The sequence below is a fragment of the Sinohyriopsis cumingii genome, chromosome 15 (assembly GCF_028554795.1).
Source record: "Sinohyriopsis cumingii isolate HCF-2022 chromosome 15, ASM2855479v2, whole genome shotgun sequence".
Lineage (NCBI taxonomy): Eukaryota > Metazoa > Mollusca > Bivalvia > Unionida > Unionidae > Sinohyriopsis > Sinohyriopsis cumingii.
In genome coordinates, this window is record NC_142975.1 from 127756179 (window position 1) to 127771001 (window position 14823).

At 37.3% G+C, this 14823-nt stretch overlaps 1 protein-coding gene across 3 annotated transcripts; it reads right to left on the reverse strand.

The window, feature by feature from the left end:
* Window positions 1-2223: 2223 nt before the first annotated feature.
* On the reverse strand, window positions 2224-14197 carry LOC149782742 (BTB/POZ domain-containing protein 6-like). Of its 3 annotated transcripts, none has more exons than XM_089934237.1 (3): window positions 14043-14197; window positions 4909-5149; window positions 2224-4481 (listed from the first exon to the last, which is right to left on the reverse strand). In XM_089934237.1, exons 1-3 carry the CDS (start codon window positions 14050-14052, stop codon window positions 3398-3400), a joined length of 1335 nt encoding a protein of 444 aa, XP_089790363.1. In that variant the 5' UTR covers window positions 14053-14197; the 3' UTR covers window positions 2224-3397. The 3 variants fall into 3 exon arrangements, with proteins under 3 accessions (XP_089790363.1, XP_089790362.1, XP_089790364.1); XM_089934236.1 differs by lacking the exon at window positions 14043-14197 and adding an exon at window positions 13840-13966; XM_089934238.1 differs by lacking the exon at window positions 14043-14197 and adding an exon at window positions 6595-6796.
* Between the last annotated feature and the right edge of the window lie 626 nt (window positions 14198-14823).

The window sequence follows — 14823 nt, forward strand, 5'->3', positions numbered from 1 at the left end:
CTCTTTAGCTTGCCCCGGAGACGGTTTAGTTGCCTGAAAAAGACCAGCAACATTAGCAGGCAATGCCTCAAGAGCCTTTTTATGTTGCCTCAGGTGCTGTTTTGCAATTTTCGCAAATCCATCTTTGACTTCCTGACACGCCTGTAGTTTCTGCTCGACAGAATCACGGACGGCGGGGGGGGGGGGGATTTCTCAATCGCCTCAAGTCGTTGTGGAGCTCACTTAGCTGAACGAGATTCCATGCTTAGCGCAGAATCAATCATTATTATTACAAAGACGATTTAATTACAGACCTGCTATTTATCTTTTTGCTCGTGGTTCAGCACCCGACTGTAAACAGCGGCACAGACAATCAATGACGATCTACCACCGGTCGTTCCCCGATCAACTACAGCAGCAGGGAGGGACATCGCACGGGTCTACGTGCCTCCAGACGCGTTCGAGGCCTCAGTGTATCATTCTAGACATTGTATGTCCATTTTTGCCTCCTCTAATTATGTTTTCTACTTTGTAGACCTAATGGTGTGTCCAGTCTCCCTGCTGCTACATAGATGGTATGGGTGCATACATCTGAAAAAGCTGCTTTCTAATTACAAAACTTTAGTATGACAGAGAATAACTTTAACCAAATACAGAATTAAGAATTCCAAATAAATTGGACCTTGCATAAGGTTAACAATAAAGGTTGGAATGCATGGATATGAAAGGGCAGTCACTAAGTTACTAATTCTGCATTCCAGGTAGGACTACTATCCCTCCTTGGATTTGGAAATGATGACCATGCAGAACAAGAGTACTGTAAATGGCACACTATACTCCAGTCCAATGTTTAATAGTTCTCTATGATGATAACTGAATTCTTATGTATAACTAAATTTGTCCTTTTTACAATCAGAATGACCTTGACCTTTGCTCTTCAGACTCCTCTCTTCAAAAAGCTTCTTCTTTACCCAAAGTGCAAACTATTCAAAAAGTGTGGGCCATGTATGTGATACAGAGCTACTCTACTTGTGCAGAAAACCATTTTCTTTTGTCGGTCAGCCAGTTACCCTGACCTTTGACCTTTATACATCAAATCAGTAGCTATCCAGAACGTTTGGGTGAGGTACATAACGTAGAGCAGTGGCTTCCAATGTAGGCAGTTTGATTACCGAGGTAGATGCTAATGCTGAATAATGTTTTTTCATGGGGTAAGGTAAGGGTGTACTGAGGATAACCAAGTTGGCGGTTGCCCAAAAATGTTTGGGAACCACTGATGTAGAACAAATATTATTGTACAGAAAAATTCAGCCAGTGACCTTGACCTTTGATTCCAAAATCGGCTGGTTTCTTCCTTACAAACACTGCATCTCATCCTCACATCTGAATAACTGTAAATGATGGAGAAAGCTAATGTGCTGAAACCATTTTCCTCCTATCAGTCATGATGACATTGTCCTTCAGAACCTGAAATCAATTGAGTTCTTCCTTGTTATAAGTACTAGCTATTTAAAAAGTTTGATAACTGTTGATGGTGGAGAACTCTATTTGTTGCGTAACCCAATTTTCTACTTGCTGTCAGAGTGACATTCTAACCTTTGAGTTTTCTAGCCTGAAATCCTATGGTTTTCTTCCTTACTCAAGTGGAAGTCATCCAAAAGAAATGTTGTTGTTGTTGTTGTGGGGTTTAACGCCATTTTTCAGCACGATAGGCTATACATGGCGGCCAGTATTAATGGTGGAGGAAGAACCCGGAAAACCCCGGAAAGAACCACCGACCCACGAGAAGCTACTGGCAAGCTTTCTCACATGCCCACATTGGCTGAATCTTAGACTCGAACCGCCGCAGACAGAGGTGAGATGGCAGTGATCCGTAACGAAGAGCGCTTTAGACCACTCGGCCACTCGGGGCCCCCAAAAGAAATGTAACTGTTGATGCTGGACAAGTAATATTTTGTGAGGTCAAATTCGGTAATGATATATATATATATATATATATATATATATATATATATATATATATATATATATATATATATATATATATATATATATATATATATATATATAAATAATTGCAGTAGTGTTGTATGGCACCTCAGCATTAAAGTTGCAAAGTATTGCCAACAGACGGTAAGTCTGAACAATTTATATTTGAACTGCACAAAAATTTAGGCCGACACATCCTTCCAAATAAATGAATAATTAAGTACAAGAAGATAAAAAAAATATAATGATGCTAAATTAATGCAAAAATGTATATTTAATAGCAATAATGGTCACACACACAAATCCTAAAAAGATGATTAAAATTTGTTTTATAAGCTGCATTGCCTTCAAGAGTCCAAGATTTTCGAAGGTGGTATGTCCTTGTTCAGTTTCTTAAAACAGTTCATGTCAAAATAGTTTTGTGGCACAGGGTGGACATAGACACATTCGCAAAAAATGTGATCCACTGTCAGTGGACACTGGCATTCCCATCTAAGATCAACACTGAGGAAGTCTGTACAAGTACAATATGCATGTCAACATAATAACGCATCAACACTCTGAACTGTTCTGTATGAAGGATGTCATTCTCTGATATTGGGTCTGATGTTTTCATATTTATGGAGTTTTCACAGAACTTATTCTTCTCAGTATGATGAAAATGCTGATTTATACAACATTTGAAGTCAGCATATGAATATTTCATTCAAAAATGAGTGACTGCAAGGTAGCTTTGGCTGCTGTATGGCAACAGCCTAATGGGCAGACATCTTCACACAATACATTCTGCCTTATTGTGTTAACATAAAAACAATAATCAAAAACTTAACTAACATTTTTAAGTGAAACTGACCATGTAGGAGGGTTAAAAGAATATCATGCGTGTGTGTGTGGAGATAAAGACCAATGGTCACTGATTATTAGGTGTAAGTGATCTTGGTCATATTTGGAGGGTTAAAGGAATGAAATAAGTGTGTCTGGAAGTAACAGACCAATGATCACTGATTATTAGGTTTAAGTGAACTTGACAACGTTTGGAGGGTTACAGAAATGGCATACGTGTGTGTGAAGGTAACAAAACCAGTGTACACTGATTATATGGTTTCAGTGAACTTCTGACCATGTCTGGAGGGTTACAGGAATGACATGTGTCTGTGGAAGTACAAAGATCAATGGTCACTGATTATAAGGTTTAAGAACTACTGCAATCCTTGAAAATTTTAGTGAATTATGATAATATAGAGAAACATGAACCAAAACCCCAAGTTAATGCTGTTGCTGCTTCAGCTGTCAGCTTGATTGATCCCCTTAAACCAAAGCTGGCAAGAAAATATGTATGATATAAATGTCAACATATAGAGGTGAAAATATCATTGAGACCACAAGATATGCTGATAAGACTTTTGTCATGATAAAAGATGGTCACATTTCAGAATTTAATTTTCGAACGCCTTCTACAAATCAGAAGACCCGGAATCTGTCCATTTGATGCATTTGTGGAATTTGACAAAGAGCTGTCTCTAAAAGCAATGAACTGTCCATCTCCTATACTAACAACTTTTTCACCATTTTTGCCTGATACTGTAGTCCCAGAACATGCTATCTGAAGTGTAACAGTGTACCATGAACACGTAAGAATAACTGGTTTATCAAACAATATCTCCTGCAATTTTTCTTCTGATATTGTTCTATGACACTTCATTGACACGATGCTGCGTTGTGATTTATCCAATACCTGCACTTCAATGTCTGAAGCAAAATCAGCCGCAGAAAATACACCACGTGGTTCATAGGGTTGAAATGTTGCCCCATATATAATTATTCCCATCAGTAAAACTTGCTCTGAACATTTGAGTTGTATGGCATGTAGTGTTGACCCCACTGACAAATAACTGACCTGCGTAGAAAACCTTAAGACTCTCTGCATCGACTGGAACGTTGACTTTCTTGCTGTATGTATGAATTTTGTAGTTTCAAGATTATCACCACCAAGAAAAGTTCGAAACAATGACACTTTCTCGTCCGCAGTCAAAATATCGTCAGATGTCACTTTGTCTGCAAAATACTCTCCATCCATCAGTGAAAATCTAATATAGTTTTTCAACCCACCAAGCACCCCTCGCAGGTTTTCGGCGTTTGGCTGGAGATTTCTTTGAGCACACTCATTTTGTGCCCAATTTTTCATAGCTTCATATATTTGTTCTTCTTCTGCACACAGTCCATCCTCTTTGACCACCATCTCCACAAGCTCTGATGGAAGAGTCCTAAATGACGAGTGTTGAAGAACAGAACTTCCATTGTCCAATATAAATTCCAGACATTTGCTCCTTAGAGTCTTCTCACCAAAGGCATGTGCCTGCTGCAACATACCACACACATTTTCAACACTGACTCCATCCTTCAACCAGTTCACGCACATGGAAACGAGGCGTTCTACGGCGTATTTCTTTGCAGCATATAAAAGCGCAAGGATGTAGTCCCCGTTCGGCTTAAATTCTTCATAGTACATGAACCTTTAGGAACAAAATAATAAAACGTATCGTACACAGACATTACAATTCATTTTTCTCAAATCCAATGAAACATAATTTTATATTTGTTAAAATTTATATAAAAACAGTTGGTACCAATGAATGAGTTAACATTTTTTCTTGACTAAATCTTGTACAGTTTTAACTAGACTAAGTTTTCAATTGCAAGGAATTATTTATGATGTCTAGAAGTGTCATATAATACAGCAATAAGAAAAGAGTGAAAGTAAAATCCTGTCTAAAAGTAAGATACTTTCTCATTAGTTTTTAATGTTTTAACCTAAAAGTGATTATACACGTGAATGACTTGTAATATAAACCTTTATGTATTAACATTTCTTTCGAACTCTATCATTATAATTTCTCTTTAATTCTGGTTTCCTTGAGTTAGAAACTTTGTCAAACAAACCGGAGAAGCTGCTTGAAAACATCCGGCTCAATATCTGGCATGTCTATCTGTCCAGTCTCTTGTAGAGGGCCACATAACATGGCATAAAAAACAGAACTACGGCTAACAAGGACGTATTTATGGGCCGTTACTTCTTCTCTTTGCTTCCCAACATAGAACGTGATGTCACAAGCCACATTATTTTCTAACATGTATCGATTGCTGCCGAGCACATCCCTCTCTGCTTGCCAGTCGATGCTAACTGCAGAGAAGAAAATGATATTTAAATCAATATATTGGCATCTAATGACGTGTTTCTTGTTGTATTCATTCGTCATATGAGACACAAATCTTACTCGAGGCAGAGGCGTAGCTATGATATTTTGCGCCCGGGGACGAACTATAAAATTGGCGCCCCAGCCCCCTCCCCGTTTAATCACATTTTTGAATATTACCCTTGTTTACTTATCATAATGTAACGTTGTAAGCCTCATTTTGGCGCCCCTGTACCTTGGCGCCCGGGGACATATGTACCCCCCTGCCCCCCCCCCCCCCAGCTACGCCTCTGACTCGAGGACAGCTTTTGATTCAGACTGTCTTAATCGTTTTAAGTTTGGAACACATCGCCCGTCTTTATAATGAAGTTCTTATTATCCAAGTAAACTTTACATCATTTTTGCATTTAATACTTCCCAAGTTCTTAGTGATCACAAGGCCTGTCAATAGCGAAATTAGCTTGTTAATAGTATAATAAGCCTCACAACTTCACTTAGCTTGAAAAAGGCGTGACAAGTCACCTAGCCCCATCTAGCTTGCCGATTGCCTGATATGCCATTCAATCCATATAGCTTGTCAATATTGCAATCATACAGACTCATGTAGCCTGTCAATAGCGTAATAAGCCACCCGGTCTCAATATTGTAATCAGCCATCCAACCTCATTTAGCTTGTGAATAGCATGATAGCCACCAACCTCATTTAGCTTGTGAATACCGTAAAAAGACACTCAGCCTCATTTACCCTGTGAATAGCGTAATAAGCCACCCGGTCTCAATATTGTGATCAGCCACCCAACCTCATTTAACTTGTGAACAGCATGATAGCCACGAACCTCATTTAGCTTGTGAATACCGTAAAAAGACACTCAGCCTCATTTACCCTTTGAATAGCGTGATAAGCAGCCACCAGAGCCTCATTCACCTTGTGAATAGCATGACAGCCACCCAGTCTAACTTAGCTTGTGAATAGCATGATAGCCACCCAGTCTAATTTAGCTTGTGAATAGTATGATAGCCACCCAGTCTAATTTAGCTTGTGAATAGTATGATAACCATCCAGTCTAATTTAGCTTGTGAATAACATGATAACCACCCTGTCTAATTTAGCTTGTGAATAACATGACAACCACCCAGTCTAATTTAGCTTGTGAATAGCATGATGACCACCCAGTCTAATTTAGCTTGTGAATAGCATGATAACCACCCAGTCTAATTTAGCTTGTGAATAGCATTATAATATTTGAATAGCGTGATAAGCAGCCACCAGAGCCTCATTCACCTTGTGAATAATATGATAACCACCCAGTCTAATTTAGCTTGTGAATAGCATGATGACCACCCAGTCTAATTTAGCTTGTGAACAGCATGATAACCACCTAGTCTAATTTAGCTTGTGAACAGCGCAATAAGCCTCTAGGGCATCATTTACCTTGTGAATAGCGTGATAAGCCGTCCAGCCACGTTTAGTTTGTCAACAGCGCGATAAACATCCCAGCCTCATGTAGCTTGTGAGTGGAGTAATAATCCATCCTTCATCAGTTAGCCCGTCAATACTATTACACCTAATGCACATTTTACAACTTTTGTAGCTTGTTAGTGGCGTGATAATCCCCCTTCATCAGTTAGCCCGTCAATACATTTTACAACTTTTGTAGCTTGTTAGTGGCGTGATAATCCCCCTTCATCAGTTAGCCCGTCAATACATTTTACAACTTTTGTAGCTTGTTAGTGGCGTGATAATCCCCCTTCATCAGTTAGCCCGTCAATACATTTTACAACTTTTGTAGCTTGTTAGTGGCGTGATAATCCCCCTTCATCAGTTAGCCCGTCAATACCTCTACTCCTATTGCATTTTACATCTTTTGTAGCAGATTGGTTGTTTAAAACCGGATGCAGGTGCAACTATGGATATAGTTGCTCAAGGGAGTGTATGATGAAACAACTGGCCATGCCATTATCGATTCTTCTTCAAGCAATCAGCTTTTCTTAAGGTCAAATGTAACATCATACGTTTTCGTTAAATCAAACATATCTGCCTAAGTATAACTGTCTATCCTTATTTGATTCGTTATATTTCAAACTTTGAAATCATATATGTTTTACAATATTTTGTTTGAAAAAAGACGGTCTTATTAATTGCTATTGCAAAATCAAAATATATAAACCCGATAAAAAAAAAAAAAACTTTGTCCTCTAGACAATAATTAAATACGCAATATAATACTTGCTGACCATAAATGGCTCTACTTTTCTATACCCTGTGTAATCAACGTTTAGATATAAATATAAGCAGTCAAATTTCTTTGTAGGCCTTCGTCTAATAGGGATTGACAAAGGGCATCACTACACTAATCAGATTTCATATATTTAATTCACTGATCTACATTAAACAAAATGAAATCAAGTGTTAGATCACTTAATTGGGGCCCAGAGTGGCCGATTGGTCTAAAGCGCTCTCTGTTACGGATCACTGCCATCTCACCTCTGTCTGCGTGGGGTCGAGTCTCGGATTCAGCCAATGTGGGTATGTGAGAAAGCTTGCCAGTAGCTTCTCGTGGGTCGGCGGTTCTTTTTGGGGTTTTCCCGGGTTCTTCCTCCACCATTAATACTGGCTGCCATGTATAGCCTATCGTGTGCTGAAAAATGGCGTTAAACCCTACAACAACAACAACAACAAAGATCACTAAATTAAGATACACTGTTACATTGACACTACATATGAAAGTATATCAGCAGGTTATGTTATATTTTCTAAAACTGGATTCAAATGAAATAACGAGATTGGACTCCGGAAAAGGAAGAATCCTACCTTTGCTTTTACATCTTACACAAAATGCAAGAGGCTGAACTCCATATTATTTTATTTTTTTCGGATTCGGCTTTAGCGCTGCTTTTAATTAAATGCAAGTAACAACTCTTCAATGCAGTCCAAATCTCCAGGAAAATCAGCAAAAATGGAGACATAATATTAATAATGTTTACGGTATGTATGTTGTTGTTGTTCTAGGGTTTAACACCATTTTTCAGCACAAGATAGGCTATACATGGCAGCCAGTATAACTGGTGGAGGAAGAACCCTGGAAAACACAGGAAAAACCACCGACCCACGAGAAGCTACTGGCAGGCTTTCCCACGTACCCACGCTAGCCGAGCCTTGGACTCGAACTCACGCAGACAGAGGTGAGATGGCAGTGATCCGGAACCGTCAGAGCTTTAGACCACTCGGCCACTCGGAGCCCCCGGTATGTATGTAAATAAAGCAAGCTTAATCAAGCAAACATATTTTCTTTTATGGAAATCATTAAAAGTAAACACAATGAACTAGACACGATTTTGCAAACCTTTACTGCTGATCAGCAAAACTCAAAATTATTTTAGGCACCCTTGCTTGAATCAAGTTTATTATATCTTTACTTCACTTGTCAACAACTTTTATGAAATTGAAATGCATCAAAACCACCCTACACATACAAGGCTTTAACCTAAACGCAGTACTTAAACTAATCAGCATTTTTTATATTAGATATTCTGAAAGTAGTTGCATATTAGTGAAATGACTAGAACTTCATACGCAACATGCCTTTCAATGACATAATAAAGAAAAGCTGACAACCAATTTAAGGATATGTTTATTCGAACTTAAAAATAATTAGATGAATAACTGATACAGATTTTAAAACTGTATGAAATTAAAAACTCAACTAACTTAAATTAAATGAAAATTTAAAAGGGAATATTCCAAAATATCACAGCTTTCTGTTTGATGACATACATAAAATTCTCAGCGAAAGTCGAATAAATACAAATTTCACAATCAGACACTACATATTCAAATACAAATCACTGCTTCAGTCAAAATGTGAGAAGAAATTGATTAATCTATTCCTTTTTAATAAAAAGAAAATAACTGTAATTATGCGCCTCGATAAAGTCATAATTAGATATTTGTACCATTGTCTTCTAATAATGGCAAAATAATACTAAGCAAAATGTTGTGGTTTTTTGGCACATTTCAAGGATTTCCCTCAAAATGTACATCACTTTTAATGATATCGAATGTATATGGTATGCGCACCCAAATCTTCGTGTATGTGTTACCTACTATTCATACTGACGCGTGCCGTCTACTTGATCTGCAACGTAGTGACATTAAATGAAATAAAATATTGAATTTTAAAGTATTTCACCTCTCACAAGTAACGGTTGCGGCAGGAGCTGCCCTAGGATGTGAGGGGCCCAAGGCAGCAAGCGATGAGCGGAGTCCCAAGCAAAAAAATTGCATTGCGGAGTTTATTTCCTACCAATACGATATTGGCAATACCATATGTATAGCCAGCAGCGCGGGGCCCCTGAAAGCGCGGGGCCGAAGGCGGCTGGGCCTGGGTTGCGTTGTAGCTTACATAGTGGAGCAACCGACTTCTATTTATTTTTAATTTTTTGGACGGGGGCGGGGGGGGGGGGGTCCAGCAGTCTACATTTCAGAATGACATTTGTCGAGGGTTCACGCATATATACCTGTAATTCTCAACACAAGTCTGACTCTTGGATAATAGAAAATAGAAACTGTAAATTTCAAATGAAGAAACAAGACATACTTTATTTAAATGTATACATGATTTTTTTAAACAGTTACATTACGGATGAGTGAGTTCACATTATATGCACAAAGGGGCTATTCTAGGCAAACACATTTATGCTAGCCGGATCCGATTTAAGGTTTGGGCATTCAAGGTGCACGAGCAGCTGTCAGTTTTCTCATAGGTCTGTTTTCATGCTCCTATAGATAATTTTTCTTTCTACTATGTGTTTATTTATGAATTCCCTTGTTGTGAAGCGTGTTATTTATGACCAAGCACATAACATAACAAATGCTTTGTGTTTCGATTCAAAATGGCAGAAGATTCCAGTTTTCCAGACACAAACGCCGCTTTTACGTCTCTGCTGTTTAAATGTCATTTATGGTATAACGGTACCAATTGCGCAAGTCCAGGTGGGCGGAGCTTAAGGTGTATGGAACATTGTATTCAGAATTAAAGAACAAAACTAGCTGTGATTGGTGCATTATGTAAGACTTGTACTTTCTGTTTGGCTTAAAAAAAGTTGAGCCTCTTGGCAACATGTGAGTTTGTGTTAATTTCTATCTAGATCATATTTTGTATTTTTTATGATTTTTTTAAAATATGGTACACATGCCTGAAAATGTGCTTGTTGTGACTAGATAACTCTTACCCCTGTCTAGTTCCAGTAGAGTTATCTCTCTTAAATGCAATGGAGTACCTGGTTATGTCATTGTCAAATTGACAATCTAGCATTGTTCTATATGACAGCGTGTGACATGCATGCCCAAGTAGGACAGAAAGTATATTTATTTCACAAAACATTAGCATTGAGGTATATGGAAAAACAATTGGTACCGTGATACCTAAAGGAAAGAATAGCCTCACAGTGTTTCCATAGAAACGCATACATGTGGGCGGCATTTATGAACTATACTAGTTTGATGTAGGAAAACAAATGTATGCTGAACACTTTTGGTCAAATATTGAAAGTTCTTTAAGAATAAAATGTATGAAATCTTTAGAAAATAGCACAAGATGGCTTTGGATGGGGACTTTTGATAACTATAGCTATGATAGATATAGACTTGTGTTACCTGATGCCTTTATGTATGTGCTGTTACCTCCTAGATTGGAATGCATGCAACAAAATAAGTTATGTAAACATAATATAGTTGATTTTGGCCAAATATTGGCTATTGTACCTGCAAAAGATGAAAAATCATGTGTACAAAAACAACTATCTTGTTCTTGTAAGGCATGCCATAAACCAGGATAGAGAACATTCTAAGTACACTTGTAGATAGATCACTTGTACCATGTGGGATGTTCTGGCATGAGTAATTTTTAGGTAATTTATTAAGGATTTGGTATTCCTTCCCATTTTGATTTGAATTGTCCTGCTCTAATTGTCCCTTTTTTTTTTTTACACTCTCCTGCTTTGAAATTGTTCATGTAGTTAGTTCAGTTCTCTTGCATTCCCTTTTGTTGAAGTAGCAGTGAATACCAACAAACAAGAACAGTTTCCTTAAGTCAGCATTTCCCATTGGCACTTGTATAAGCCCAGTTATAATCTACTATTGACTTTCAATTAATCCTATTTCTTTCTGTCAAGCTGCTCCTGTGGAATTTCCATGTTTGGTCCAACATTACAGAATGATAACCATTTTAGTCACACAGTGCGTATTCATTCCATTCAAATCCACACTGTTCTTGAAACTTTGCATCCCATCGCAAGAATCCAAATTGGCATGAGATGATATCTGCATGGTTATGGAAGGCTGCACTCTACATGCCGGCATTGTAGAAAATATGAACTATGTGATATGAAAGAGCTGCGTCATCTTAGAAATTAAAATTACATGACTCTTGAGGTCTCCACTAAACATAGGAGTCTAAATGTTAGGTTCTCACTTTGTCAGTAATGTATTTTGAGATAATTTAATTGCAATGAAGTTAATACAGGTTGTTGATGAACTCATCTATATTACATGGATAATGTATTCAAGGTTACCACACCTTATGTGTATCATTCAGTTATCTCCCTTACACCAGTCATAACATTTCAAGGAAATAAAATCTCACATTTTCAGTGACTGATTATGAAAATAAAGAGAAGATTTGTGAAGTATTATATTAGCCCTCAATCTTGATGCAAATGTAAGTAGAAGCAATTTGATAATTTCTCACAGTAAAGTTTACAAGTTTAAAAACTGATAAGGTATGTTCTGCTTGGCTCTGAGATAAGTTTCTCTCTATCTTATGCCAATTATTATTAAATTCTTATGTAGAAGAAATATACTTTATATGTATCTATATTATCTAAATTATTCACCCTTTTATATTAGATGGAAATGAACACAACTTCACTTGAAATTTGGGTCCTGTAAGGGATGTTATAGCACAGTTGCCTTTGGGCTGTCCTTGGACCTGTTGGGCCCTGCCCCATATATTTGTCCAAGGTAAGGTCATCAAACTTTCACTTCTCATTTTTCGCATTGCTGATTTTGCCACCTTTAATTCCTTTATCATAAGCTACCTCTCCCTTTTAGATAAACACTTTCCTCCTGTTTTTAACTCCATTTGATGTGCTATACTTAGTGTTTATATTTGGCATTTTTCTGTATTTTATTCCCCTAATTTCACCTCCCAATCCAAACATAACCACTTAGAAGCTGCGATTTACTATATTTGGTGACTGACTGGCTTATTGAAACAATTTTATTCACATTACAAAGGAGGAAAGCTTACTATTTGTGTTACAAAGAGGATGGGTAGGTGGACCTTTGTGTGAGGACTGGTGGTTAGTGACCTCTTGTATCTGTAGATAGTGTAAAGTGGTCAAAGCTTATACTTTATAATAAGATTGGGTCATGTCCACCTGTCTCTGATGTTAAGTTCTGCACCTACCAAACAAATATAAATTCCTTTCTTTTAGGTGAATTGTACATTTTGAAGTAGGACAGGTGCATACTATTTGGTACATTGACCTTTGACCTAGTTATTACATAATATGATATAATGTGATTTATCCCATATCACCTATGTGAAGTTCAATAATTGCTGATATGAATAAGATACAACTCATAGTTGAAAGAATTCATTTTATTTCAAAAGATGATTTTGATGGTGAAGCAAAAGTATGAAAACAATAGTTCAAACAGCTCAATGACATTTCTATACACATTCATATAAGACATAGGTTAGTACCTCATCAAATTGTTTTTCACAAATGAGACTAAGTATATTTGTTACTTATACAGTCCCGAACTATTTCACAGATTATTGGAAAAATTAAGGTTTGCTATAGGTATAACGGTACCAATTGCGCAAGTCCAGGTGGGCGGAGCTTAAGGTGTATGGAACATTGTATTCAGAATTAAAGAACAAAACTAGCTGTGATTGGTGCATTATGTAAGACTTGTACTTTCTGTTTGGCTTAAAAAAAGTTGAGCCTCTTGGCAACATGTGAGTTTGTGTTAATTTCTATCTAGATCATATTTTGTATTTTTTATGATTTTTTTAAAATATGGTACACATGCCTGAAAATGTGCTTGTTGTGACTAGATAACTCTTACCCCTGTCTAGTTCCAGTAGAGTTATCTCTCTTAAATGCAATGGAGTACCTGGTTATGTCATTGTCAAATTGACAATCTAGCATTGTTCTATATGACAGCGTGTGACATGCATGCCCAAGTAGGACAGAAAGTATATTTATTTCACAAAACATTAGCATTGAGGTATATGGAAAAACAATTGGTACCGTGATACCTTATAATTCTACTAAGTGTGGATTACACCAAACCGGTTTAAATTTAGATTGTTGTTAGGTTGGAAACAAATTATAAACCCTGAGGAGATATGAATCGAACTGCACTTAATTGATTTGCATCATGTGATTCGGATACGCACTATAGCCCACTAGATCAAATTTAGCGTTGGAATTTTACCAGGTAAAACATCCGACTGACTGAATTAAAGCGGTTGCACCATTTACTGTTTAGTTTGTCAGAATAATGTTCTTCTGTTAAGGCAAATTTCCCTGTAAAATTCAAGTACTAGTAAATGGTCGGTTCCAACGTACTGAACAGACCGACGCATTAAGCTGACAAGCTCACCGTCCGCGTGGGTTGGTGTCTCGGGCTCGGCCATTGTGGAGAAATCTTGCCAATACCTTCATGCGGGGCTTGGTCCTTACCGTGGGTTTCCTGTATACTTCCTCCACCGGTTATACTGGCTACCATGTATAGCCTGTCTTGCGCTGAAAAATGGCGTTAAGCCCCCACAAAAACAACACAAAAAAAAACAACAACCAACTTACCTGCTGACATGTTTTTCGATCAGCTGAACCGATGTTGTGGCGTGTTTGATTAAAATGACTGAGAGACAAATTATATCCGACGATTTTTGGCAAGCAGTTCAGTTTGAAACAGGATTCACACAAACGGATTTTCAACGTTCTTACAGTTTCCATCCAATGATTTAAGATGGCGTTGAATGTAATGACTCTTTGATTTGACAGAGGTGTTATTTTACTTCAGTGTTGTTATTTCAATATTGAATTGGAGTCATGCCTATATTGTGCACAAAACATGACTGTGGTACGCAATGATATTATCGTAGTCAACAATCCTTCTTAAGAAAATTAAGGAAACCTCTGCTGCTAACATGTGAAGTTAAACCGTTGCTTTAACAGTTTTTTTAAGTAGACTAGACCACTACAATATTCCTAGCGTTTGGTGCTTTTGGAGTAAAGTTAAATTTAACATTTTAATTCCATTAATTTTAGAGCACACTTGTTTCCACATCAGTTACAATGTCATTTTTGCTTGTTCCATGTTACTGTTAATTAACGTTCTCATTTTGTTCGTCTAAAACAGAGCTGTATGCGGATGGATTCAATAGATCTTGTCCATTTCTATAGGCACAACATTACCATTAATTGATTTTGGTCTTCAATTTTATTTATTTTTAACCTTGTGTATGTCATTTCTTGCTCGCAAAACATTCATTCTATATCGTTTCTCTTTCAGTCATCTCTTTCAGTCATCCAGTTTGTAAATTGCCGGATCACCTAAAATTATTAACTTGGTTTTAAAATT

Coding starts and splice junctions, on each gene's coding strand:
- LOC149782742 (XM_089934236.1), bottom strand. CDS start 13,873: ATGGCCGAGCCCGAGACACCAACCCACGCGGACG. Junction 5,150..13,839: donor GACACCAACCCACGCGGACG/GTGAGCTTGTCA, acceptor TCTTCTCTGCAG/TTAGCATCGACTGGCAAGCA. Junction 4,482..4,908: donor GTTTTCAAGCAGCTTCTCCG/GTTTGTTTGACA, acceptor TTGTTCCTAAAG/GTTCATGTACTATGAAGAAT.